The following is a 25,600-nucleotide window of genomic DNA, read 5'->3' as shown; positions in this document are numbered from 1 at the left end:
CATAAACATAAAACTTTGTGATTTTATAAAATTTACAAGTAATTAATTTCATGTATATAGTTTTAAATAATAAATTTTAATACGAAATAATAATTTTTTGAATATATTCAACATAAAATTCAAATTTTTATTAATAAGAATAGTTAACAAATTACGAAATCAATGATGTACTATATCTGTAATGTTCATTTTGATAATAAAGTGCTTAAAATATTAATGCCATTAAATCAATACTGACTATTTCTGAATTCTTCTGCTGTTGGCTTCGCTTGGAAAATTGGTTTTCATATTTTTTCTCTCTTCATATCATTAGTACTTAAATTGTTGATAGATTTGGATTCAAACAATTCAGTGAATATTAGCGCCCCATTATAAAAGATTTTTCACTTGATTTTTATGGGCGGTGTACACATTTCGTATGATGAACTTGTTTTATAGTGCCGATGTTGGTATGGATACCACTCTTCCCTCACACTCACTCTCTCTCACTCAGGTCCTTCTACTCCTCTCCTGTTCCAGTTTTGTTCTCTAAATTTTAACCATTATGCTTTCTAAATATTTTAAACTATTTTCAAAGCCAAATTATACTTACTTTGGATGTATTCTTATAATACTATGATATATCTTATGATTTCTTGATATATGTTTCTATAAGTACTAAATAACATTTTAAATGTTCTAATTTTTATCCATTCCACAATTTATTATATACGTACATAACATTTGACAGATTGTCTAACAATTTGATTTTCGGTGGTCTCGTTGATTTTGTGTTCTTTACTCTCCTCGGCCTCTCGGGCTGATCTAATATTAAGCATTTCGGAAGTTCATTATTTTGTTTTAATTTACAGTCTTCATTTCTGAGATGTATATTTAGTTCAAAATAATTTTTCAGTAATTTTTACACTTTTCAAAATCTATGTGGTTTTATTTAAACACTTTTCTAATATTTCTTTTGAAGCTACATTGGGTGCCAATTGAGAATATTTTCAGTCAACCATTGTAGTCGCCATTTTTATCGTAGTTGTTAACTTGTCCGCCAGGAGTTGTCAAGGTGGTGAGGTGAGTCGTATGGGCGAAATGGCTTGTTTTAGTTCCTTGTTGGGGAATATCGCGTATATTTAATAATAACTCTCTAATAAGTTAGATAAATTCGAGGCTCATAACAGCCCTGAGAGTGGTTCATTTGAAAAGTGGACTTAATATTCAAATTCGAACATTTGGATCGTATCATAGACTAGGTACCGACCTACGTGAGGTGAGTTTGTGCTTTTTGTACGTCCCCTACTGAAGATTTTTATACACAATGTTGCTCGACTGACGTTTATGTGATGCTGGTGGTGGGTGTTTCTAATTGTAAATATAGAATTAAGTTGCGGCAAGAATTCCACAATCTTGTAATATTACATGTTTATAAATATTATGTTGCTAGTAAAGTGCATAGTGTCACTGTTATTTGTTGAATTTTTCTTCGTATATGGTTGTTGTGTCGCTTATTCTTTGAGTGGAATGGTCTGTCGATTTCCAATGTGTGTTGGGCGGAAACTTTGGAAAAATATTGATGAATATATCTTTCATTTTTTACACGATATTTTTCAATGATAACGACAATCGCTTTTCGCATAGTTGGTAGCATTCGAAATTTAAGTGTGAATGTATATTTACGTGATAAGTTGTACCGTGCATATAATTCAGCTTTAATCTTCTGTTGTGATTCATCGCAAGTTTTTTATGCGTTAAAGCAAGGATCGTCACTATTTGTTTACGCTATTATTTATATTTGATGCCTAATAACCTGTTCTTTATGTCGAGTTTGTTCTTTGCGTCATTAACATCAAACGATTTGATGTTTTGCGTGTTTGAGTTTTGTTTTATAGTGTGTTCCACAGTTTATGATTATTTATCTGAGCGTTATTGAAATTGACATTGTATTGACGGGACGAATTTTATCATTATTTTTTCAAATAGCCTACATTCAAGAAAATGACTTGGGGCAACTGTTTAATGATTGCTGTACGTAGCCTGCCTTATGTTTATGCAGGTTAGAATATGGAACAACCAAAATATTTATTTAAATACTTGTGAATATAAAATTTCTCATTTGTTATTTAAATTAGTCCAGAAAAATCCAGTTGGAAAATAGATGTGATAAAACAAGAAAATTATAATTTTTTATATATATCCTAGGCTTAGGGTTCTTGAGGCCGGAAAAAACCAGGAAAATTGGGGGTAAAAAAACACTGTAAACTTTGTTTTTTTTCATCAGAATACAAATTTTAAGAAAAAATTGGAAAAAATAAAAATTTGCATAAATAAATAGATAGATATAAAAACCCTTTACTTTCACATTGATGAAAATGATTTATAGCAACATGGTTACATAGTGCTCAGCATTTTTCTTAATATATATCATAAGTACATTTTTAACAAGACAATATATAAATGAACATATACATACAATTCCTGTAGTAGGCACTCAAGACAGTAGGTAGGTTAGGCCCTAGGCATTATATAACCTGTGGCTGTATCTCTAGATCCAATTCAGAGTCTGACTCTGAAATGTTTGATTCCTCCTCCTGACTTTGTCCATCTGCAACATGTTCTGGTTGACAGGCACATGACGAATGACAACGTACATTAGGACAAGACCTCCGCCTAGGAGTATTTTCTTTAAATTGTAAGTTACTTCTGATAGACACTAGCTTCTGTACCTTATCTACAGACAGGCAATTTCTAGTTTTAGAATGAATTGCAGCAAACTGAGACCAATTTCGTTCACAGGCTGCAGATGAAGGTGGTAAGGACAAGGTAAATATGTAGTTGAGCGGTAGTTGCGAAAAAAAAATGTTAAAAATTTGAAAATACTTTTATTGTATGCTCTTCAACTTCCTTTTTTCATTAAAAGCGGCAGAGGTAAGAAATTCCAAATACTTTAGGAGATACCGAATTTTTAAATTTCATCATATGTAGTTCAGTGGTATTTACGAAAAAAAATGTTAAAAATCCGAAAATACCTTTATTATATGCTCTTCAACTTCCGCTTTTCATTAAAAGCGGCGGAGATAAGAAATTCCAAATACTTTAGGAGATATCGAATTTTTAAATTTCATCACAATACCAGTGCATTCATGTGGCGATCACCATTGTTTCTTGTTTAAGAGTATATATTTTTTTATTGGATCATGATGTCACGTGATTGTTCGTGATAGGCCAGAATTCAAATGAACCAATACATGATTATTTAGTTGATTTATTGTTTAAAACAGTGTGTAATTACCGCCTCCAACTTATGTAGATAAGTTTTTAACGTTTCTAATTTTAAAGTATTATTGGTAAATATGTAGTTGAGCGGTATTTGCGAAAATAAATGTGTAAAATTCGAAAATACCTTTACTAGACGCTCTTCAACTTCCTCTTTTCATTAAAAGCGGCGGAGATAAGAAATTCCAAATACTTTAGGAGATATCGCCGTTCTTATTTTGCATACAAGACCTGTGTTTATCATTCGACCGTCGCCATTTTTTATTTTGCCGTGTGTTTGTGAATGCCTAATTAATGAAAATGGTCGATTAGGTCAGGTCAGTTACATTATAAATACTTTGAAACTAAGCATACATTAGAAATAATATGAAATTATTTCAATGGTTCTTTAGTTTTAAAGTATTTATAATGTAACTGACCTGACCTAACAAACCGGGACAAAGGATGAACAGAAACAACTCACGTAAATTTTTTTTGTTACTTATTACTTGCGCAACAATAAAAAATAAGACTTTAAAATTAGAAACTTTAAAAACTTGCCTAAGTTGGAGGCGGTAATTAAACACCGTTTTAAACAATAAATGAAGTAAATAATCACGTATTGGTTAATTTGAATTCTGGCCTATCACGAACAATCACGTGACATCATTATCCAATAAAAAAATAGATGCTCGTAAACAAGAAACAATGGTGAAAGCCACATGAACGCACTGCTATAATTGTGATGAAATTTAAAAATTCAATATCTCCTAAAGTATTTGGAATTTCTTATCTCCGCCGCTTTTAATGAAAAGAGGAAGTTGAAGAGCATAGAATAAAAGTATTTTTGGATTTAGAACATTTTTTTTTCGCAAATACCGCCCAACTACATATGATGAAATTTAAAAATTTGATATCTCCTAAAGTATTTGAAATTTATTACCTCCGCCGCTTTTATTGAAAAGAGGAAGTTAAAGAGCATAGAATAAAAGTATTTTCGGATTTTTAACATTTTTTTCCGCGAATACCGCTCAACTACATATGATGAAATTTAAAAATTTGATATCTCCTAAAGTATTTGGAATTTATTACCTCCGCCGCTTTTATTGAAAAGAGGAAGTTAAAGAGCATAGAATAAAAGTATTTTCGGATTTTTAACATTTTTTTTTTTGCAAATACCGCCCAACTACATATTTACCGTATTATTTGTTATTTGGATATTGTTGCGCAAGTAATAAGTAACAGAAAATTTTTACGTGAGTTGTTACTGTTCATCCTTTGCCCCGGTTTGTTAGGTCAGGTCAGTTACATTATAAATACTTTAAAACTAAAGAACCATTGAAATTATTTCATATTATTTTTAATGTACGCTTTGTTTCAAGTATTTATAATGTAACTGACCTGACCTAATCGACCATTTTCATTAATTATGCATTCACAAACACATGACAATAAAAAAAAGTTGTAGCGTCGAATGATTACACAGGTTGTAGCCTCTCGTGTTAAACACTCGAGGGGAACAAGGAGTAGGAATGGAACAGAGTGTGGCGAAATGTCATCTAAAGGTATTACAACTCTATGGTAACAACACATTTATTATCGCTTATACAGGAAATTATTCATTACAACTTCATTAATGACAAAAAAGTAAACAGTTTATATTTGTGGCGTGGCTGTGATCCAAAAGTCTGCGAACAGAAACGTTTAAGAATTATTGCAACGTGAAACACGTGAATGCAGCTTAACAAATTCACTTCACAATTGCCAGTGCTCTCATACTTGGCACCGCGCTTGGCGCTGGGTACACCGTCAAAACAAAAGCTAAGTTACAAGCAATTAACGTACATAAATTTCCAGAGTGCAAATGAAAATAAATAACAAGACCCCCTCGACTTATGGAATATTATGTGACACACCTCTGTCAATGCGCAAGTTAGCAAACATCAGCATAATCATTAATATCATTTAACTCAAATACTATTTATACACAACATGACTAATACATAAAAGACCACTATACATGTTTTCACGAGGGTACGCAGACCTCTAATTATTAATATAACAGGTCGTCGACTTTGATTACTCTTGTCGGCACGTATTTCTGCGGGCAAGTTCTTATTCGTCGATGCAGGGGTTACCATTGACTATCTCCCCAAACTATCGTAGCGGGAGAAATGCTCGTCGGTGTGGGGACTGGCATTATTCTTCACGTGTCGCTGCCGGGATTCGCACCTAAGTGTTGTGTGTGTCCAGTCAGATGTAAAGTCTTTCATCGGGACTCACAAGCTCACACCGCCGTCTCCAAGCCTTGCCTCCGTCACCACTGCCCCTCTTCTCACTCTAAGTTTTCTACCCACTCGGTCTATAAGTGTCTACGACGAAACAGTACTTTACCAAGTGGTAGCTTCTTCCAACGGGCAGCGTGATGGCAGACCGGCGAGACGTGTTGACAGTGTAGCTTCCTTCGGCAGGAAAGGCCAGCAGGGCCTCCGGCTGGTGTCGCTGGTGGTCGTGATGAGTCTCCTCCCTCAGCGGAAAATGGGACCCCTTTTATACTCTGTGAACTGCTCTTGCTATATTTTCATCTATTTTATCCTTCTCAGCTGGTGAGATTCTGTCAACAAAAGACTAAAGCATTTTGCTTAGAGCTCTTTTGTATGGATGTACCAGCTAGAAATGATGGTGGTGATGTAGATGTACTTTATATGCCATGCATTTGTACATTACGATTTGAGAGTAAAGAAGAATGCAAAGATCTCATGTTCTCGCCATCGCCTGAAGCAGAAGCCTTTTCACAGGTCGGTGGTCTTGTGTTGGCACTGGCAGCCTGAAACAAAGAAAGTATGAATTTATTGCGATATGAGAAGTGAGAGTGATAGTTTCTTTTTCATATAGTTGAAAACTGAGGGTAAGAGGAAAGGTATTTGGCAATTTGCTATCGTAAAATTTTGCATTTCTCACAAAATAGGTAATTCTCTATGGATGTAAATAAACAAATGAGTCACAAGTTTAGTCCCTGAGCGCATAGTTTTTTTAAATTAAACAGTGTTTGTGTTTTTGGGAATTTATTTCCATACTGGATGCCTTGCAGGAACTTAGAAAATAATAAACGGCCGACAAAAAATTCCATTGCTAGCTTTGTGAATAAACAATTGAAGCGAAGCTTTAAGGGTGCGGTAGCCGGGGTATTTACCTTACTAATTGAAGTAGAAGATGTTCTTGTTCTCACTTAAGATTGCATTCTAAACATGCTTACATGACGTTCAAGTGTTCTCTATGCAAGTATGTAAGGCAAGGGCCTGAGGCCTGATTACGGAAAGTATTAAACATTGGATGTACGGTATTAAGAACTTAAAGAAACCTCAAATACAATTTTTTTTTCCAAATGTGTACTTACATTACAGTTTGTGTCTGATGTTGATGTAAGTGCAGAAGATGCTTGTGTGTGTATTTCATCATCAGGGAGATGCAAAATCACACACGTTTCATCATCACTGTCATTGCCATTGTTGCCATTGGTCGTGAAACTTCTCTTGACTTCTAAGGGACATTTACTGCAAGTAGTCACGAAATGTTTTGTCATTCTGGTGGCATTGGGAAATCAAATATTATTATTTCAGATTAAAAAAAAACACTAATTTCTTTTAGCACAAAAAATAAAACAAATTTTAATACTAATATATGTTACGTCACAATTACTTTAACAGATATTCAAAGATGATAAAAAATAACATTTGTGTACTTTTTATGTGTCATAATGGCGTGTAAGTTAATACAAAACTACCTGAAAATGCTTAAAATATATGCTATAGTAAACACTGAAGTTCCAGAGGGCAAATAACCTTAAGCACATACTGACAAGCATATAGGTTATGCTAAAATGGGTACTGCAACTGTTGGAATTTTAAGGTTATGTTTAGGTACTTTGTTAATATGGGTACTGCAACTGCTGGAATTTTAAGGTTAGGTATGTTTAGGTACTTATGTTTCAAAAGTTTATTGTTATACCGTTATTGGTTGAATTCTATCACTTTACTACATGGTAATGTTATTATTAGTGTAAACAAGTGGGTAACAGAAGTTAATAATAAAAAAAAAACACTTCTGGCAAAGCAATGAGGTTAGTAAACATGTGCTCCATCAAGCTCAAGTAAACATACTTATATCAACATACATAAAGTCCTACAATACTGCTACATATTAAAAATACAAATGTATACTGTAATATACTTACTTCTTTTAATTTCCAAATAGAAAGTAAACAATCTTGCTGCTGTAGGCCCAACACTTACAACAATGTCTCAACTCTCACAAGTGATTGTTTTATAAAGAAGTTTGGCCAACTGCCAACAAACAAAACTCAAAACTACTAAATTTCCTTTAATAAAAACATAATAGCCTACTTAAATATTTATAACAATAAAAGTAGATTCAATAGTTAATAATATTTAATAAGTTAAATTTGAATTTATAATTTCTTTCCAATTTTTCGGAAAAAATTTTTTCTTTGTTTTTTACCTGTTTTTTTTTCCTGGATTCAATTTTTCCGGAAATTTTACAACCTTATTCTTACCATATGTCAAATGCCTTGAAAGTAGGTTTCCCATGCAGTTTGTGTATTTTTTCCTTTTAGAGTGCCAACAGATTGCAAATACACTCAATAGTTTCTTTAAGAACATTTCATTCAAGCACACCACAGAGCTCTCTTGGGCTATGTGGGCAGACCCCTTATTGGTTTCTGTAGCTGTTCTGTGAAACATGTAGCCTATTTTCCAATAACAGGGCTTAGTTTTGAAAACCACATGTAGTTGATGTGGAGACTTGTGAGCCTCCAGACGAAGGTGCAGGCTCGGGTGTTGCAGCGTGCACTCCCGTGTGCAGGTGCTGTGGTCCGCCAGTCATGCCCCAGGGATGCGTTGTGTCCAACTGCACCAGCCGCTACGGCAGGCAGGAGAAGGTGTCCATGTACCGGTGAGTCCACTCGCACACTGCCTGCTACTGGACATTCAGTTTTAACTTGAAGGAATTACACCCTTTTGGGCTCGCAGAAATTTTAAAAAAAGTTGTTTAGTGTCTAATCATCCCTTTCTGGGGCCCGCCTCGTTAGGGGTGTATGTGTGTCAGTGAGGCGGGATGATAAGCACGATGCTCGCTGGTGCTTCTAGCGCGGTGTCGCCTCTAAGCTCAAGGCTCTGAACTGACGCTCAGTTGTCTCGTCGTGACAGGATAACTGTGAAATTTGAGTGGTGGCCGTAACGTTATATGGCGGAGAAATGAAGATAAAGGTGTAATGCAAGTCCCTTAAGTGCTTTCAAGAATCTGTACTGGTTGTTTTACACCAAAAAATTACCCTGAAAACATGCGTTTTAGCCATTTTAACTCTTCTAAAAATACAGTTTATAAACGTAATCCGAAATCAAAAGTACTTTTCGGCCCTCAGAGAACTCTTAAATGCTTTTCGTAAGCAGACCCCACTCGGATATCTTGAGTAGTTTTGAAATTGCGTTGTTTTTCCTGAAGCTCTGCGCACCGTGTGTGTGCCCGGGTAGGCGGAGCCCTTAAGTGTGCGGTTTGTATTCCCATTCTCGGACATCAGTTAGATGTTGTGTTGAATACAAGTCAGTTGATCAAACAAGCAACGTTGTCTGATGTATAGTCTGAAGGCAGTGCTAGAGTCTACTTAAAATATATATAATTTTTACCTTAGCTACTCTGAAGTGCCTCATCTTGTTAAAAGATCGTGTTTAAAGGGCAAATATAAATTTAAATTTTTTATTCTAAAACTTATTTATTTTTACTTTTGTTTTTATATATGAACTACCTGTTGGGATTGGTCTTACAGTTATGCATTATTGAAGAAACACTAAAAACCAGCTTTTCTTTTGTGATTGTTATGTTTAAAGGAGAAAGAATCCCTGTGTGCACTAATGTAAGCTGAATTAAGGAAGTTGTGTCTGCCATGTTACTGCTTGTGGCTGCGCAGATTCCCGCTGGCTAAACCCAAGCTGGTGGCTCGCTGGGTGCGAGCCATTCAGAAGCCTGCCTGGGAGCCCACCAAGAACAGTAGGATTTGTATGCGACACTTCGAAGACCACTGCTTTTGGTATGTTGTACTGTTAGTTTGTTTCTGTCTGCTGGTAAATAATCCTGCTGTGAAATTGTTTGAGTAAATGTTAGTTACCAATCAGTGGCACTGCTGCCACCAAGATTTATCTAGTTTGATCCTTAGCGAAACTATTCTGCGTTTTATGGAAACTTGTGGATTTCCCGTAGTTCTCCCTATTTGTCAACGCACACATCAATTGCTGCTCCGTTGTGGGAGTGGTTGATGTCCTGCCTCGGGTTCATTTCCTGCTCGCCATTATCAGTGTCAGGTGTCCGTTTTCTCGCTGCAACTCTGTGCGTCTGGGGTTGTATTCCTTCCGAAGCATTATTCACTTGTAGGATCAGTCATGGCAAATATCAGAGGTTTTCCTATTAAATATGTTTATTCAAAACACTTTTAGTTTATATTGAACAAAAGTGCACTGTTTTCATACAGTCTGCCTGTGTGTGTCTCAAACACCTGCCTGGAAGCAACAGAAGGGTTAAAAACCAGTCTAATGTTGCAGATTCCTGACATGTGACATTCTCTGGTTGACTGATGCTCACTCAGTGTAAATTAAAAATTTATGTGTTCATTTTTCTTAATTTTCTTTATAATTTTAGCATGCCCCTTGAAAAGTATAAACAAAATAACCTCATTATTAACAAAATACGGCGAACCTCGCAACTGCTTGGTGACGGGTCATGACCGCAAAATGGTGACCAGGGCGTGACCAAGACAGACTAGGCAGGGTGTTCGGCCGTGGCTTGTCGTTGCCTTCTGAAATAACACAGTTATGCCTAGTCCGGAATGCATGCAGGTAATTCTCACGAGTGGCTGGGAACTAAACATTGAGTCTTGATCACCAAACATGCATTTAATATTTTTAACATGTTTAAAATAAACAATCGCTGTACCCCTGCATCCATCTAAAGTTATTATATCTCATTAAAGTATGTAATACCAAAAATTTTGTCAAAATATATTTTTGATACAACCAATTTTAACTGCAAAGGTTAAGAAAAAGAGTTAAGAGGACAAACAAATTAATAAATCCCTCTAAAACACATGAACTCATTGTCATTGATATCAGTTTTGTCAATTGACTGTTTCAAAGTAATATTACTGCCCACCAGAACTCCTGTGCGATAGTCGGTGCATCTTGAGGGTAAACTCAAAACTCATCGTCAAAATTTGTGACTGACATTAGCGGCGAAATGCTGAACTGACATGAGATTTGTTCTGTTCTTGAGCTACACACATCATTTAAATCACAAGTTTTAAACTCATATTATTTAAATTCTGCATATTAAGTGAACATTTAAGATTGGGAGAATTGTTCAGGATGCTTAATTGAAGTTGTGTGCAAAATAAAAGCCATGTACAGTTCTTCTTATTACCTAATATTTAGTTTTGAAAATTTCTTGATTGAAATTTAATAAAAAAATAATTTTTTGAGAAAATTTTTACTATCGTATTTACAAAATTCAAAATTTTATATACAATACTTCCAGCTAACTTTTTAAAATCTGCAATGCTATTCATGCGAGAGATAATTTCCCTGGTCGTAGTGTGTTGTTGATTGTGTTTCAGGACGTACAACGGGAAGCGTGCTCTGACGCCGTCTGCGATCCCGACCAAGTTCGACCCGTCCCCCTGTCGCGTGAACGGCCAGCGCCTCGCGGCCGCGAGGAAGCCGTGGTACCTGCCGCCCGTGAGACCCGTGAGTGGCCGGCCGCAGCCAGTTCTGGGAGCTACTGGTCGGGCAAATTCCGGGAATTTTTTTTTTAGAAATCCTGGGAAAGGCATGGACATTTCCTATAGTGATGATAGTTTGAGGGGTAAATGTGACGCGCCAGACTTCTGCCCTCCCTATTTCCCAAATAAGTTTATTGAAGATTTGGTATGTTGTTTTCATCATAGTCGGTACTCGGTGAGGTTTTTTTGGTATCATGTAAATAACGGCTGTTGGTTTTCTCTGAGCAGTAGTTCTGTGTTAGCAGCATGTGTTGGTGATCATTATTTACAATACTTTTTTTTTAATTTTTCTGATTGAAGGTATTTTTACTTAATTTTCCTTACTCGTTTTAAGTTTTTACGTGCTTCACAATTTTTGTTTTGTATTATTTTCTGTGGTTCTTTGTATGAGTAGGGGATGATGCAACATCTCATGACAAGGAAGTTAGGAGAAAAAGAGACGGACAGAGGTTGCTTGAGTGTGAGAAAAAGGACTCGTGACATGTTGCCATGTGCCAGCTATGGGGGACGGTGCTGGCTAAATTATCTTTATTTCTTCAAATAATTGCAACATACTAGGAAAATTTGAAATGTTGGCAAGGGAAAGTTAGGTAAAGGTCAGGGAAATTTTAGCACAGATTTGTGTGGACACTGTAATGTGAAAGATGTCGCGTGACGTAGATAGAAGATTAAGCTGGTTCTTGGCTGCTCTGCCCCAGGAACAGACCTGTTGCGGTGTGTGCGTGAAGGGTGTGTGAGGGGAGGGGTGGACGACACCGCAGCGGTGTCTGCTGCATGTCTCGGTGATCCCAGCTCCTCTGTGGGGAATCCATCAGTCAGTGTGAACCACAGATGCTATCAGTAGGGACAAGATTACCGATATGGTGAATTACGATAAAAACCAAAAGAACACCGAATATCATGTCAGTACACCATATAACACCAAAATTATAGTTAACACACCACAAAGCACCAAAATACTTTTAAAATTGCGAAACTAATCAGCATTTTCAATCAAAACTTATCCTTAGTGACAAATATGTAATCTTTTAAATATTAAATTCAATGAAAGTTATTTATCTAGCATTAAGTTGATACCTCATTTTATGAAAAATAAATTTGAAAAAGTTAACATTTTTTTTAATCTTGCAACTATTACAGTTTATCAGCAAGAGAAATTTAGCATTTATTGGGAAGTTTTCACAAAAAAACTATGACCTAGTTCTTCAAGAAACAGGACTGTTGTAATATATAAACTTAATAATAAATACCATAGTGGCTCACCAAATGTTTAAGATGTATATAAATTTATAATTCCAACACCATTAAGAAGTGTTTCATACGTACATAGCTACACAGATAATTCACAAGCTGAAATAAATTATGTTGAATTGCACTGAGGATCAATTGTTATGTCAGAAATATAAAAAAATACTGAAAAATTACACAATAAAAAATACATGCCCAAGCGTAAGTTAAATTAAAACCCTTAAGTTAAAACCTCTTTTGGGGCTATCCCAAAAATTTATTTGTTTGTTAATTTTATTAAACATTTATTTACCAAGATTTTAAATTACAGCTATGTTTATGCCGAAGGAATTACTGTTATTCTAGGCAAGACTGACAAAAAACAAAACCCACTAGGTTGTTAGGCTGCGAGTAAAGGTACGATGCGATGAAACCATCAAAACAACCAAGTAGCACACAAACAGTACAATAAGGAGAGAAACGGACAGTAAAAGGCTGGCTCGTCAACTTGTCACTGCCTGAAAAGAAGTGATGCAGCATACTACTACAGTTCTAAGGCAAGACACAGAGAAACATGGGACTAAAAATTCACAAACAACTTGTTTAAAACACTACACCAGGGGAAGGGGGAACAAGGAGGGGAAACGAGGTAAGAAAATAAGGAGGGGAAACATCTTAGTCGAGGCGGATCTCTAAAGCATTTTCCGCACGCCGTTGACGTCTTCCCTTGGAGATCCCGGCGCCGGCTCACATTTTCTATTGTTCTTGAGAAGCATTTTGACTGCGTTTTTTTTATTAGATAAATATAAGATTAGACTTACTGTTAGAATCATTGAAAACAATTTCAAGTTTTACTCCGGACCATGTGAAATATGTTTTAATTTATGTGGTGAATAGATGTATTATTTACTTGGTTTAGTTTTTTTTTAATATCTTGCAAAATTATGGAACTTAACTCATGTGTGTCAAATTGTGCTTTGGTTTTCCAGAAAGATGTAGAATCTGTGACTGTGACGCGGGACGTTGTGTACATCAAGACGGAGCCAGATTTGTATCTGTCTGAAAACGATGTCACAATCAAAGATGAGCCACAGGTGAGAGACCCTGCAGCATGAGTTGGTTTGTAAGACGTACTGCGTATTGCCGTATCGGTCGTGAACTGGGTGCGTTCCAGCCCTGGACTGCCCTTAGCTATCTTTCCCCAGCTTAGGCACTCTGCTTCAAGCTATTGATGTTTCTTTTGTTCCTTGTTCTGTGTTTTATTTTGTGCTTCAGAGAAAGTACTAAAATTTATGCTTGATCATGGTTGCTACAGGTATAGAAAACAGGGAAATCGGAATAATAAATTGGTCAGGGAAAACCGGGAAATGTGAGTGTAATCACAGCATTTTTCTAGAATGTTTTTCTTATGATAACAAAAGTGCTTTCTTCAATGTTTAGGAACCTAAAAAAATTAAAAAGTCAATATCACAAAATTCTGTGGTTTTACCTTCTTTTCATGAAATCCCAGGTCGTTTACTTTAGATATGGAGTTTAAAAAATGGAAACATTCCTGCATGTTCACATATAAGTTCAGTAATTTTAGGCAAATCTATAGCAATCGTTTATACACGAGTATCAATCTAAAATTGTGTTATTTGGCTACAGGTAATTTATTTTGATGTGCTTGCATGACGTATTGTAATCAACCCAACGTATAAATTATTTCCAATAATTCTAGAAAATCCTGGTTTCTGTATTTTGATAGAGACAAAATTCTGAAGAGTTATTAAAAAATAGTGGAATGAATATATTGCACGTGATAAAATATCATTTAGTACCTTTCTTATGGGAATGAGATCAAGATCAAAGTGTTTTCAAGTAGTATATCAAAAGCAAAACAAGACCGCACAAGTTTTGATGCTGGTGAAGAAATGGCTCTTTGAGTCATTTATAAATTCAAAACTAAAACAAATACAAAACAATACCACGTGTGACAATTATCAGCAAATCTGCAAGGGCATTGGTGTAAAGTCAGCAAATCTAAAAACTAGCCTTGAGTACTATTGATTTTTTACTTTTATGCTGAATTTGGCAATTACGTTCCAGTAACAACACTATACTAAGTAATTAATAAATAACCATCAAACTATTTCACAGTATTTTTAATGTAGCTAACTTAACTTAACCAACCGTCCACATTATTGACGTGATAACGTCTTATAAATCGATGAACGCCGGCTGCACGCACGAAAAAGCATGACTCATTGTCACGTGCAAGAACCAGCCAACCATAGTGCGAGAAAATCTTCTATAATATCAAACAGGTTAAGGCTGGGCTTTTTAAAAGCAGCAATTTAAAAAATTTGATATGAGGTTATCACGTAAAATTATCATCCGTAAACTGACTTTACAGACAACCCCCCCCCCCCCCCCCCCTTTTTTAATATATATATATAATTGTAGCCTACCTAAGCAGAAGGTATGTTGGAGTTTGACTGTGTTGTTGCAGTCCGAGGGCGAGCAAGAAGTGGGCGAGGTGGACGTCAGCCGTGTGAAGGTGGAGGAGACGGCAGACGGAGACACTGCACAGACGGCACAGGCGAGCGAGCAGCAGCCTCTGCCGATAGTGTTCCCGGTCGTCAAGACCGAAGTGAAGGTAGCCGTCGAGCTGTGTGTGGATATTGTCTTCATAGCAGGATATTGTGCATATTTGCTGAATTTAATTCAAGAAATGCTTATTTTAACTATCCATTTAAAAAAATAACACATTTAATATAGACACACAAGAAAACTCAGGGTTATCAAGAATTAATACTAAATAAGTAGGGCCACGATTATATGGTGAATCGCGAAATTTTCCGCGAATTTATATGGAAAATGCAAAAAAAGCGATTTTCAAGAAAAACCTCTAAATAACACCGAAATTACACAATACAAGTCTCTTATATTTTAATGTGAAAAGCTTGATAGTCAAGACTTGCCCGGGTCCTGGTTGATAAGCTGGAAGAATTTCCTGCCTTGCATTTCTACGTGCTTCCTCTAATCAGCTTTAGGGCGCCGTCGGGTCAGCGTGTGTGTTAGTGAAGCGGGATGATAAGAGCGACGCTCAATGGTAGTTCTAGCGCAAGGCTCTGAACTGGCGCGCAGTCATCTCGTCCCCTTCAGATAACTGTGAAATTTGAGCAGTGACCGTAACATTATATGGCGGAAAAATAAAGATAAAGGTGTAATGCATTTCCCTCTGATACTTTCAAGAAATTTGTAATGGGTTTTTTACACTTAAAACTTCGAAAACATGCCTTTTAGCCATTTTATCTCCTCTAAATCCTCTTGATCCGATATCAAAAGAACCAGTTGGGCATAAAAATTTCTTAAATGCTTTTCGTAAACAGACTCCAGTCGGATATCTAGTGTAGTTTGGAAATCGCGTAGGTTTTTCGTGGCTGTGCGCGGCACACGACTGTAGTTGCCATGCGTCACGCGCCGAGAATGTTGTCCGGCAGGAAGGGCGAGTATAGTTAATTTGCGGTAAAAATGAATACTTTTACGGCCCTGCTAAATCTTTCCATTAAAGAAATTTTGAAGTTTCAGTGATTTTCCAGCAGAAATAATGTTGTGTAACTAACAAACAAATTGTATCAAAACAATTAACGGTAAATGGCTTTCGCGGGGGCCCTTAAAATTTTTTTATTTTACCAGAAATGGACTATACAAACCTGGATTTCGTGGCACGCAGTTTGGAGAAGGGGAGGAAGGATGTTGACAGTTTCACATGCCAAAGGATGATGAGGGAGGAGGGGGAGAGAGACACGATGGTTTGTATGCCTGGGAGGGATGAACCTTGAAGTCTGGACAAGGGAAGGAGAGGTAAGCCGTATGACGTCATGCATCCGACGCCTGTGCCGCCGCCAGCCTGTCTAGACGATATTCCCGCGCTCCCACTTACGTTGCACAAGCTACTGCTGCCGTATTTTTAAGCAGAAGGTCCGATTTTTTTTTCTTCTTATACGAACATTAGTATGATTATTATAAACCCACACAAAATATATGCTGCGTGTTAAATAATGGCTTTTTATAAGCTTTTATTGTAAGTTTTACAATTTTTCCCCCAATTATTTTTGTTTCAGATTTTTTTGACGGTTCCTGAGAATGTATGGTACTTTTTAAGAGAAAATGTTTAACCATAACATTAAAATGTTGATTACATGTCATGTGATTCTAAACAACACAATAGGCCCAACTGCTATTTTTTATGTCACAATCGTGAAATATATTGTGTAAGTACCATGAATAGCTTAAAAAAGCCATATTTTTTTAAATGACGAAATAACGACGAAATGTGTGGTTTTAAATGACGAAATCAGGTTTAAAATAAAACCATATAATCTTAGCTCTATAAATAAGGTTATACAATATGTTGTATATGTATTGGATAGAAATTGACATAGAGACTTAAAAACTCGGGTTGATTCAAGTTAGTAGCTTAAAAATATAATTCTTTTTACTCAACATGACGAAACTCAATTGTATTTTTTCAACACATGATACATATTTTATACTAGCTTAAAACCTGCAGCTTCACTTGCACATTTTCAGAGTATTGCTAAAATCTTACCATTTAAAGAAAAGTATGTGATAAATTCCAAACATTTTTAATAAATAAATAAATAGACATAATGAATTTGTCAAGTGCATAAATTTATATGATAACAAAACCATTTTAGAATGATTTTGTTAAGAGTGGATATGCAAAGGCCTTTTATTTTATAAACTTCGAAAATTAATGTTTAACCGTCAAATAATATTAAGTATAAAAAAAATTTTTGAATGTAAGTAATTGGATTTAAGTTACTTTTGACATCTTGCAAAACAAATCTTTTTGAAGAAAGTCATCGTAATGATTATAGCGATCTGTGTATGGCCCTCAACACTAGCTGAGAGAACAGTTTGGCCCATGATTAGGGAAAAGGTTGAAAATTACCATGCCAAAGGGTCCTTGGAGAAGGTACTAATGAGAAATGGCTTACGTCTATCTTAACACTGTTTCAAGATAATGAAACTAATTTTTAACTTAGTATTATGTTCGCACTCGAAAAGTGTTTGACAGGTTGTCGTGAAACTTAGAGCAGAATTGATTCCGTTGCTCTTCAACCAAGCTGTTGGACGAACACTGCATTGTTGTTTGTCATGCTTGTGTGCAGGAAGAGCCGGAGGACTACACGTACAGCTTGCCGCCCAGCAACTTCGCCCGGCTGGCCTCCTTGCCCGTCGCCACGGCGGCGAGCGCCAAGCCACGCCTGCAGGCGAGGGACACCAAGGAGCTCACCGCTCAGCGCCCTCCCCGGAGACAGCGCAGCAGGAAGAGGCGTCGTGTGGTCGAGGACGGCATACTGTCCGATCACACCTACGTGAAGTTCAAGATGAAAGTGGGGTGTCTCGAGAACCCTTTCTATCGCTTGAAGAACCCTGCGAGCGTCTCGAAGTGCTCTCGCCCTCCTGTTCGGCCGGCGGGTCACTTGTTCGTGCGCAGCGACTTGGGCGTGGGGCAGGAACCTAGGAAACAATTATGTAACAACAATATTAGTATAAAAAAGGCAAATGGGAAAAATAGTCCTTTGAGTAATTCAAAGAGGATTTCTAAATTTCCCACTGTTTCGTTTAGTAACAGCAAAAGTAAAAATGGCCTTGTTTTGAATACAAAACAGGGGAAATATGTTTTGAATGCTAAACAGGGGAAATATTCAGTGTGTAAAAAACTCTCAGAAACATTTCTAAATGATATCAATCTGAAGTCTCTCAAAACAGAAGGTCCGGCAGAAGATGATTTCAACAAAGAGAACACCCTCCTCGTAGACAGATGTTTAAATTCAGTGATCGGAAGGATATCGCCGAAGAAATCTTCCCACGTTCATGACAAGAGACAGATGTCGGATGCAAATAACGATGCTCCCAGCATGGAGAATGTCCAAGACATGTATGATGAGATGATGTCTGAACAAAAATTTGTTTTGGGTAGCAAAGGAATCCTGTCGGAGGATAAAAAATTTTCAGGACACATGCCTCTACCCAGCAGTGCCCACGAGAAGATTGTTGCTTCGGCGTCGAGGAGACAACGCAAACCAAACCTGACTTCGAGGAAATACGAGAGCTGTAACGGAGGAAACCTCGGTCTGAGGAATAAAGCTGGTGATGTTGGGGACGACAGTTGCTCAGCCGGGCACGTGTGCTTGCTGTGCGAGGAGGCGTTCCCGTGCCAGCTGAGCCTGAAGACGCACGTGGCGGGGCACTGCCAGAAGTCGGCCTTCGCGTGCGCGCACTGCGCCAAGACGTTCGTCGACGCGGAGAGCCTCGGGACGCACTCGGCCACGCACGTGCTGCTCAAGTGCGTGCTGTGTGGCGCGGGGCTGCCCTCCAGGTCGGCGCTGTGCGAGCACGTGCTGTCGCACTTCGGCGGGGCGGTGCTGGAGTGCGCGCACTGCCCCAGGACCTTCTACGGGCCCGAGCTGTACGGGGAGCACCAGTTGCTTCACGCGGCCGCGGGAACCCCTCCCTCGCCCCGGGCGCCAGCCGACAGGCATGAGCGCGTACCTGCGAGTGAAGCTGGTGCGGACAAACTTCGCTGTGCCATTTGCGATCGACTGATTGGTTCGGAAGCGGAGTACAAAGAACACGTGTTGGAGCACGGGAGCGTGACCCCGGACTCGGCGGCCGGGACCAGACCCGTGGTCCGCGGGAAGCGTGTCAAATGCATGCTGTGTGGGACGAAGTGTGCTAGCGAGAGCAGTTTGAAAAAGCACATATTGGTGCACACGGGCGAGGTTTGGGACTCCTCGCAGGAGTGGGGCAGATGACGGAGCTTACGTTGAGCGGGAAAGGACGCGTGCCGCAGGTAGCAACTCGAGGGTTAAGATTCCAGTTGTTTGAATCCGTTTACTTACGTCACTCCACCGCATCTTCGTTGTCTGATGTGAGGGCATCTGGTTTTGGCTCGGGAGAAGCGAAACCTAGTTTGCCCACAAGTAACCTAAGAATTTTTTATTGGTATCTGTGTGTGTAATGAATGGGAAGCGCATTTGCTGAGGTATTCCTAGAATGTGTCCAAGGAAGGAGAAAACAGCTGAACAGCTGTAAAAATATTGTCTTTATCCTGTTCTCTCTGAGCCAAGAATCTAGGGCTTGATAGTTTCGATGGACAGGAAGGGATATTGAAGAATGGAAATTACATTTTTCATGCCCCTCAGCCCTTAATAACCCGATGGCGTTTGTGCTGCAGTTAGATGTCCCCAAGTGTGAGGGCAGGGTTGGTACCTGGAACTTGTCGGCCACAAGTTCTATATAATCAGAATGGAAGAAAATCAATTTTCACTTCCTTGTTTTTAAATCCTGCTGATTATTGTACAGTAAAAAAAAGCACTCAACATCCCCTGTCCTACAGTTGTCTGTAGCTACAGACAGGCTCAAGCTATCGTCATTCTTAGAGCTGTGAGCTTTTCAGACAGGCATAATATTCCCGTTTTGTACACAAATAATTGCATTATACTTCAGTTTTTTCTTTATGAAGTTGAGCTTTTAGTTATTCACATCACCGGAACTGTGTTTAATTATTACATTGTCATTATAACTTCATCTGCTGTGGCTTCATAACGGGACAAAAATCCCATGTTTTTGGAAATTGGTAAGTTCTTTATTCTCTTTAATGGTTTCATGCTTTTGCAATTACAATTGAACCTTTTTTAACATATTTTTCTCAATAAAATGCTCTTTTTAAGTTGTCCGTTAAAACCTTATTTTTAATACGACTTTCCCATCTTTTATAGTTTTTACTCAAATACAGTAAAAATTTCCTTCACTTTAATTGAAGGCAATCGCTCAAGATGGATTCATGAATGTGTTACGTAATAATTGTAACTTGGACTTGTTATGTAATATGGTGGATCCTCATTATAAAGAAAGGATTTCTTACATACAGTATGGGGTTTTCCCAGGTATTTTGTAATGAGCTTACACTGCATTGTGAATTGAAAGTTTATAATTGCATTAGTGATTCATTCCAGCCAGTGAAAATGGCGAGAATGTTGCCATGTTAATATGGTAGCAATTTTTTTGTTTCGATTTTTAAAATACAGAAGGGTTAGGAATTGTCGATTGATAAATTATTATATTAGTTGTAGAATTTGCATTACTGTTGACATGACAGAGTTATCTACTGCAAGTATAGAAAACTGAAAATGTAGTCGAGGCATACTGGTAACCTTAAAAAAAAATCATCACAAAATATTTCTTGAAATTCTTCTTGAGATAACAAATTGAAACAAAAATAATACCACTTTCACTGATAACAAGGCACTTAAAAAATGGTAAACAGTGAAATACTACAAAATCTGGTTGATTGTTTTCTTCTTTTTGCGAAATTATAGGCTCACTAATTATTGAACATGAATTTTTACACAAAAATAGTAGTTTAAGATGATTCAATACCAGTCATTTACACATAATGTGTGTGAACTAGGACAGGGTTATTTTACCTATTTTGCTACCTGGCCATTTAATTTGATGCACCTACAGCACATGTTGGCAACAAACCGTAAACCGTGCAATAAATGCTAGCAAGTGCCAGCAGACTAGAGATTATTTCCTTTTAATGTCTTGTTTGACTAATAATAAAATTAACACAGTGGAATAATAATTATGAAATCACTGAAATTTTAATCAATGCCTATCTGGTGGGAAATGAAAATACAAATTTTCAAGTAGAAATTCATTACTTGTAATTTGTGCAATTTTTGTGTTGACTGAATGCGTAGGTATATGTTAACTATTTAACAAATTTTTATGAAGTAAATATGAAGATGTGTTTTGATGTTGGCAAAATAAGATGACATGTGGAATTTTTTTCAAAAATCAAAATGGAAACAATGTGAGCGCTGTGAAGTGTGGCATGATCCTTATCGCCAAGTGTGAAAGTGCAGTTGGTTGGTCCCTGTGATAGTGGCTTGTAAGCAAACTTCAGTATCAGGCTGTCAGGTAACCACAACTTGTGAAACTGGGTGTGGAAAAATTGTACAACAGCCTAGGCTGCAGTTAAGCTTATTATTGTCAAAAAAAACAAACTTCTATTTACATTTTGTTTGTGCACTACTTGAATTCAGTTGCTGGTAGGGGAATGCTGCTAATAATTCCTCATTTCCTTGAACCTTTGTACATTCATCACAGTCTGCTATTACTATTGCCAAGCAAACGGCAGTTCATGCCAACACATTCTACTGAGCTTTGGTTGGTTTCTTCCATTGGAATTTTACTGAAGATATAATTACAACAGTATCTAGTCTAAAATTAACAACTGATTTGGACAAGATCTTTCAGAATCCGTACACAATCATAAACCACTACGCTTGTATACACAGTTGTATTATAAGCACGTGAGAAGTTGTTACCATAATTCTTGAGCACTCTATGGTAAACCCACTTTAAGTGGCCCGCCTAGCCAGAGGCTGTAAATTGGCAGGCAGTTTCATCACAGTGTAGGGCGTCTGTGGTGCGGTGAAAACATAACACCTTATTTCTTGGGAATGAAGATAAAGGTTTTATGCACCTTTCTGAGGTGCTTTCAAGATTTTACAGGAAGTAAACATTTGCTACAGACATTTTTCACTCTCCCTCTTTATATTGCCAGCACACAGCTAAACCAAATTGTTTTTATAAATCATAGCGCTTCTAGTTCAGTCCTCCTACAGTGCATGCATGTTTTGAAACAAATGCAGGATTACTGAAAGTGATATTTCTATAAAAATACAGTAATTAGTTGTTCTGAATAAGAGGTACAAAAGAAGTGACAGTTATTCACAATGAAACACTATTTTTACGGGTAAGTGAGTTGGAGGTTAAAATGATTACATGCATATTTATAGAAATATTTTCAAAATTATTCTCTATCATCAATCATATAAAATTCAATTAAATTTTTAAAACCACAGCACTGTGTACTACATTCAGAGCTTGAGGCCATTAAAAAATTTGTAACATAAAAGTTACAAAATAACATTGCATTTAATTAATTTTAATTGGTGTGCATGTTGCAGTTTATAGTCAAACCTCAAGGGGCCATAATTATGTCCACACTTAACAATATAGGTTGCACCAACCAAACAATTACATAAACTCAAAAAAAATATTATAAAATGTCTTTCTCATTTAGTACATGTATATCACACCTTAAAAAAATGGAATATGCTCCAAGGAAATTTGCACACACATTTTCGCAGCACCATATATATATACACACATGTAGATTTTCTAGAATCCCATATATATATATATATATATATATATATATATATATGGGATTCTAGAAAATCTACATGTGTGTCTCAACGAAAATATTTTTTATTGTAGTACTTTTTAAAGGATTTCGGACTTCAAAATTAAGAAAAGGTTTAGAAACTACCTAAGAAGACAGACCATCATTTTGGAAGAATATGTAATTTCTAGGCAGTTTTTTTTATCAAACACACTGAACTGAAGCAATGACATCAGTATTATTTTATCATCACATATTTTTTTTTTTTTTTTTTTAATTCTGGGATATTTGTAGTGAGCATCATTTACTACATATAATTTATTACTCTTGGAACAAAAACAACTTTGTATTATGTTACAACCATATTTTTGTATTAACAGAATTTTTTTTATTAATGAGGTTTCACTGTATTGGCGTGGGACACTTTGTTGAAGCAGGCAAAACAAGTTGGATACTGATCGTCTTAGTTGTATATAATGCTGCAATGAGGCCTATTTTTATTGCCTGCTGTATCTAGCGATGTGTAGTCAATTGTAATTTACTACCTGTATTTTTCATCACAATATGAAATGATTGTTGTTTTCAGTGACCAAAAGCATGTCTTTGTACACAAACTCCATTATTTTTATTGCTCTAGAAAAATATAATTACATTAAGCATCATGTGAGTTTGTTAATGAGTCTCATGTGTGGATGGTGCTATAGTGTGTGTTTTTGTTCTTTTAAAATATAAGTATTTATCAAGTGCTAATCTTTGTGTGGTTGCAAAAATCTTTCAGATAGTTTATCCCAGTTTATTTAACACTATGTAAATCATTGCTATAAATTATAAAAATTCTGCCACATTATTTTGGCAGAGTAAAGTTTGAAATGAGGCTCTACAAAATCCAATAGAAAAATATTTATTTTTTTAAGCATGTGTGTTTATTCTTATGATAATTAGTGACAAGGTTTTATGTTAAATTGCAATAAAACTATGTGATAACGAAGAAAAGTATGTCGGTTCACAGTTAACACATTTTCAGTGTGTCTCAATTAGTTAACTAACATCACGAACCTGATATTTTGGGTGCCATAACAATTTAAATTATTTTAAAATAGTTTATGTTTATACTTTAATATAGTTACGTGTAGTTTAAAATGAACTGTCATAAATCATAACTACGAAATATAACATGAAACCAGAATCATTATTTGTCATTTCAAATATATAAAGAATAAAATATATTCATAGGCATGCCATACCATTCCAATCAATCAAAAGGAATAACACTAAATAAATCATACTAATAACACTGCAAATATTATGGTCACATAAAGCAAACGTCCAATCTTAAACTAATTCATTGATGAGTCGGCAACTGTGTTATTTATATCTTTTCACAAATTTTAACTTCGGTTCTGAAAAATTATGTGAAGTAATCTGACCTAAATATTATTCAACCGGCAAATAATTGGCATTAAAATGTCCATATTTTAATAGGAAAGTGATATCTGATGTCCTAACATCTTAGTATGAATTGAACTTAAGGTATTTTATGTTGAGATTCAAATAGTGCAGTTTTGGTCGGATGGGGTTATATTGGCTCATTAGCTAACATCTCTTCTGACATCACTACAATGTGTTACATTTTGAAGCAATTTCGTTATGTAAATTTAAAAACAATTATTTTGCAAATAGCCATTCACAAAAAAACAATTGTACACTGATGCATCTAAAGTGTGTGGAGATACCTGTAATAATTGGAATAATCATGTATTGATCTCTGATTATAATATAAGAATGTACATTTAGCAAACTTAGAATGAAACTCAACACTGGTATAGACAGAAAACATTTTAATTATCAACATAATTACATGCAATCAAAGATAGTGTATCAATTAAAAATCCAACCTGTGTAAATTATTTTTATCACACTGTTTTAAACATTTTTTTGTTGACTTGTGAATAAATATAAAATAAATATATATATAAACATAAAGTAAATGCAAACTGAAATCTACATCAGCCTGGTTGTTTATGTTACGATATCCTGTGGCATGTGCATAGAGAACATTGCCATGCTAAAAGCTGCAAGCAGTAGGGAGGGGGAATAATGCCCACCACCCCTTTTACAGAATCACATTTAGAATGAATATAAACTTTTTTTTATAGTAACATTAAAACTACACAACATAGCAATATCTTGCACGAGACATCTGCAAACAAACCCAGCTTTAGAAAACATGGCTCTTTTTTTTTTTTTTTTTTTTTCACTTATGAAAAAACTGAAGGATCTCTCCCATGTGTGTGAAAAAAATGTTTAATAGTATAAGCTATGACTGCCCTACCTAGAGGAATCCCAGTATGCTTCATGAGTGTTCAGGTATGCACCGACTATGACTGACATGTAGCATAGTTTACAACCACATCTACGTCATACCTAAAAAGAAACTATCATACTAAAATAATGGTAGCAGCACTTGAATAACTAGAAGTGATTACAAAACTATACAATGTTATTGATAAGCAATTTTTACATGTGTGATAAAATACAAGCCATAAATGAATGCATAACATCATTTTAACCAAACAACGTATACATTATGACACTTCAATATTATATGACATAACTTACCTTTATAAAATAATATAATTTTTTTTTTTTGTTAAATGTGGTTTTGAAAATTACCCGGCCATTTTCACTACCTACCGTGAATTATGACAGTAAAATGTTTTGTTGTATGCCATTAAGTCCAGGATGGGTTTCTCGTGCAACACACCAGAATGATCTGCAACGGGACCGTGGCATCAAAGCGCAGGCAGTCCTGATGACTGTTGAGAACTCCCATTACTGTGCCACCCGCGCTGGCGGAGGATGCACAGCGAGAGGAACAACTGGAGGCTGTAGCAGGAGCAGACGTGAGGTCGGGGTGGGAGAGGAACGGACGAGAGAGAGGAAGCCAGTCTGGTCGCATGGCGCTCGTAAGGAAGGTGGCCAGCAGTGTGCTGATCTCGCGTTACTAGAGA

At 36.4% G+C, this 25,600-nt stretch overlaps 1 protein-coding gene across 1 annotated transcript; it reads left to right on the top strand.

Moving 5' to 3' along the window:
* Positions 1 to 1,030: 1,030 nt before the first annotated feature.
* On the top strand, positions 1,031 to 24,662 carry LOC134530092 (zinc finger protein 37-like). The gene is made up of 7 exons (XM_063364675.1): positions 1,031 to 1,062; positions 8,122 to 8,211; positions 9,224 to 9,343; positions 10,919 to 11,048; positions 13,300 to 13,404; positions 14,802 to 14,948; positions 17,494 to 24,662. Exons 2-7 carry the CDS (start codon positions 8,141 to 8,143, stop codon positions 19,141 to 19,143), a joined length of 2,223 nt encoding a protein of 740 aa, XP_063220745.1. The 5' UTR covers positions 1,031 to 1,062; positions 8,122 to 8,140; the 3' UTR covers positions 19,144 to 24,662.
* Positions 24,663 to 25,600: the final 938 nt, after the last annotated feature.

Source organism: Bacillus rossius, chromosome 3 (genome assembly GCF_032445375.1).
Source record: "Bacillus rossius redtenbacheri isolate Brsri chromosome 3, Brsri_v3, whole genome shotgun sequence".
Taxonomy (NCBI): Eukaryota; Metazoa; Arthropoda; class Insecta; order Phasmatodea; family Bacillidae; genus Bacillus; species Bacillus rossius.
The sequence above is the reverse complement of the archived record's forward strand: the minus strand, read 5'-3'. Positions and strand labels throughout refer to the sequence as shown.

Bases quoted from the DNA above. Each gene is read 5' to 3' on its own strand.
- LOC134530092 (XM_063364675.1), top strand. From the start codon at position 8,141: ATGCCCCAGGGATGCGTTGTGTCCAACTGCACCAGCCGCTACGGCAGG. The intron at 11,049-13,299 runs GTGAGTGGCCGG...TTGGTTTTCCAG, and splicing joins ACCTGCCGCCCGTGAGACCC to AAAGATGTAGAATCTGTGAC. The intron at 13,405-14,801 runs GTGAGAGACCCT...GTGTTGTTGCAG, and splicing joins CAATCAAAGATGAGCCACAG to TCCGAGGGCGAGCAAGAAGT.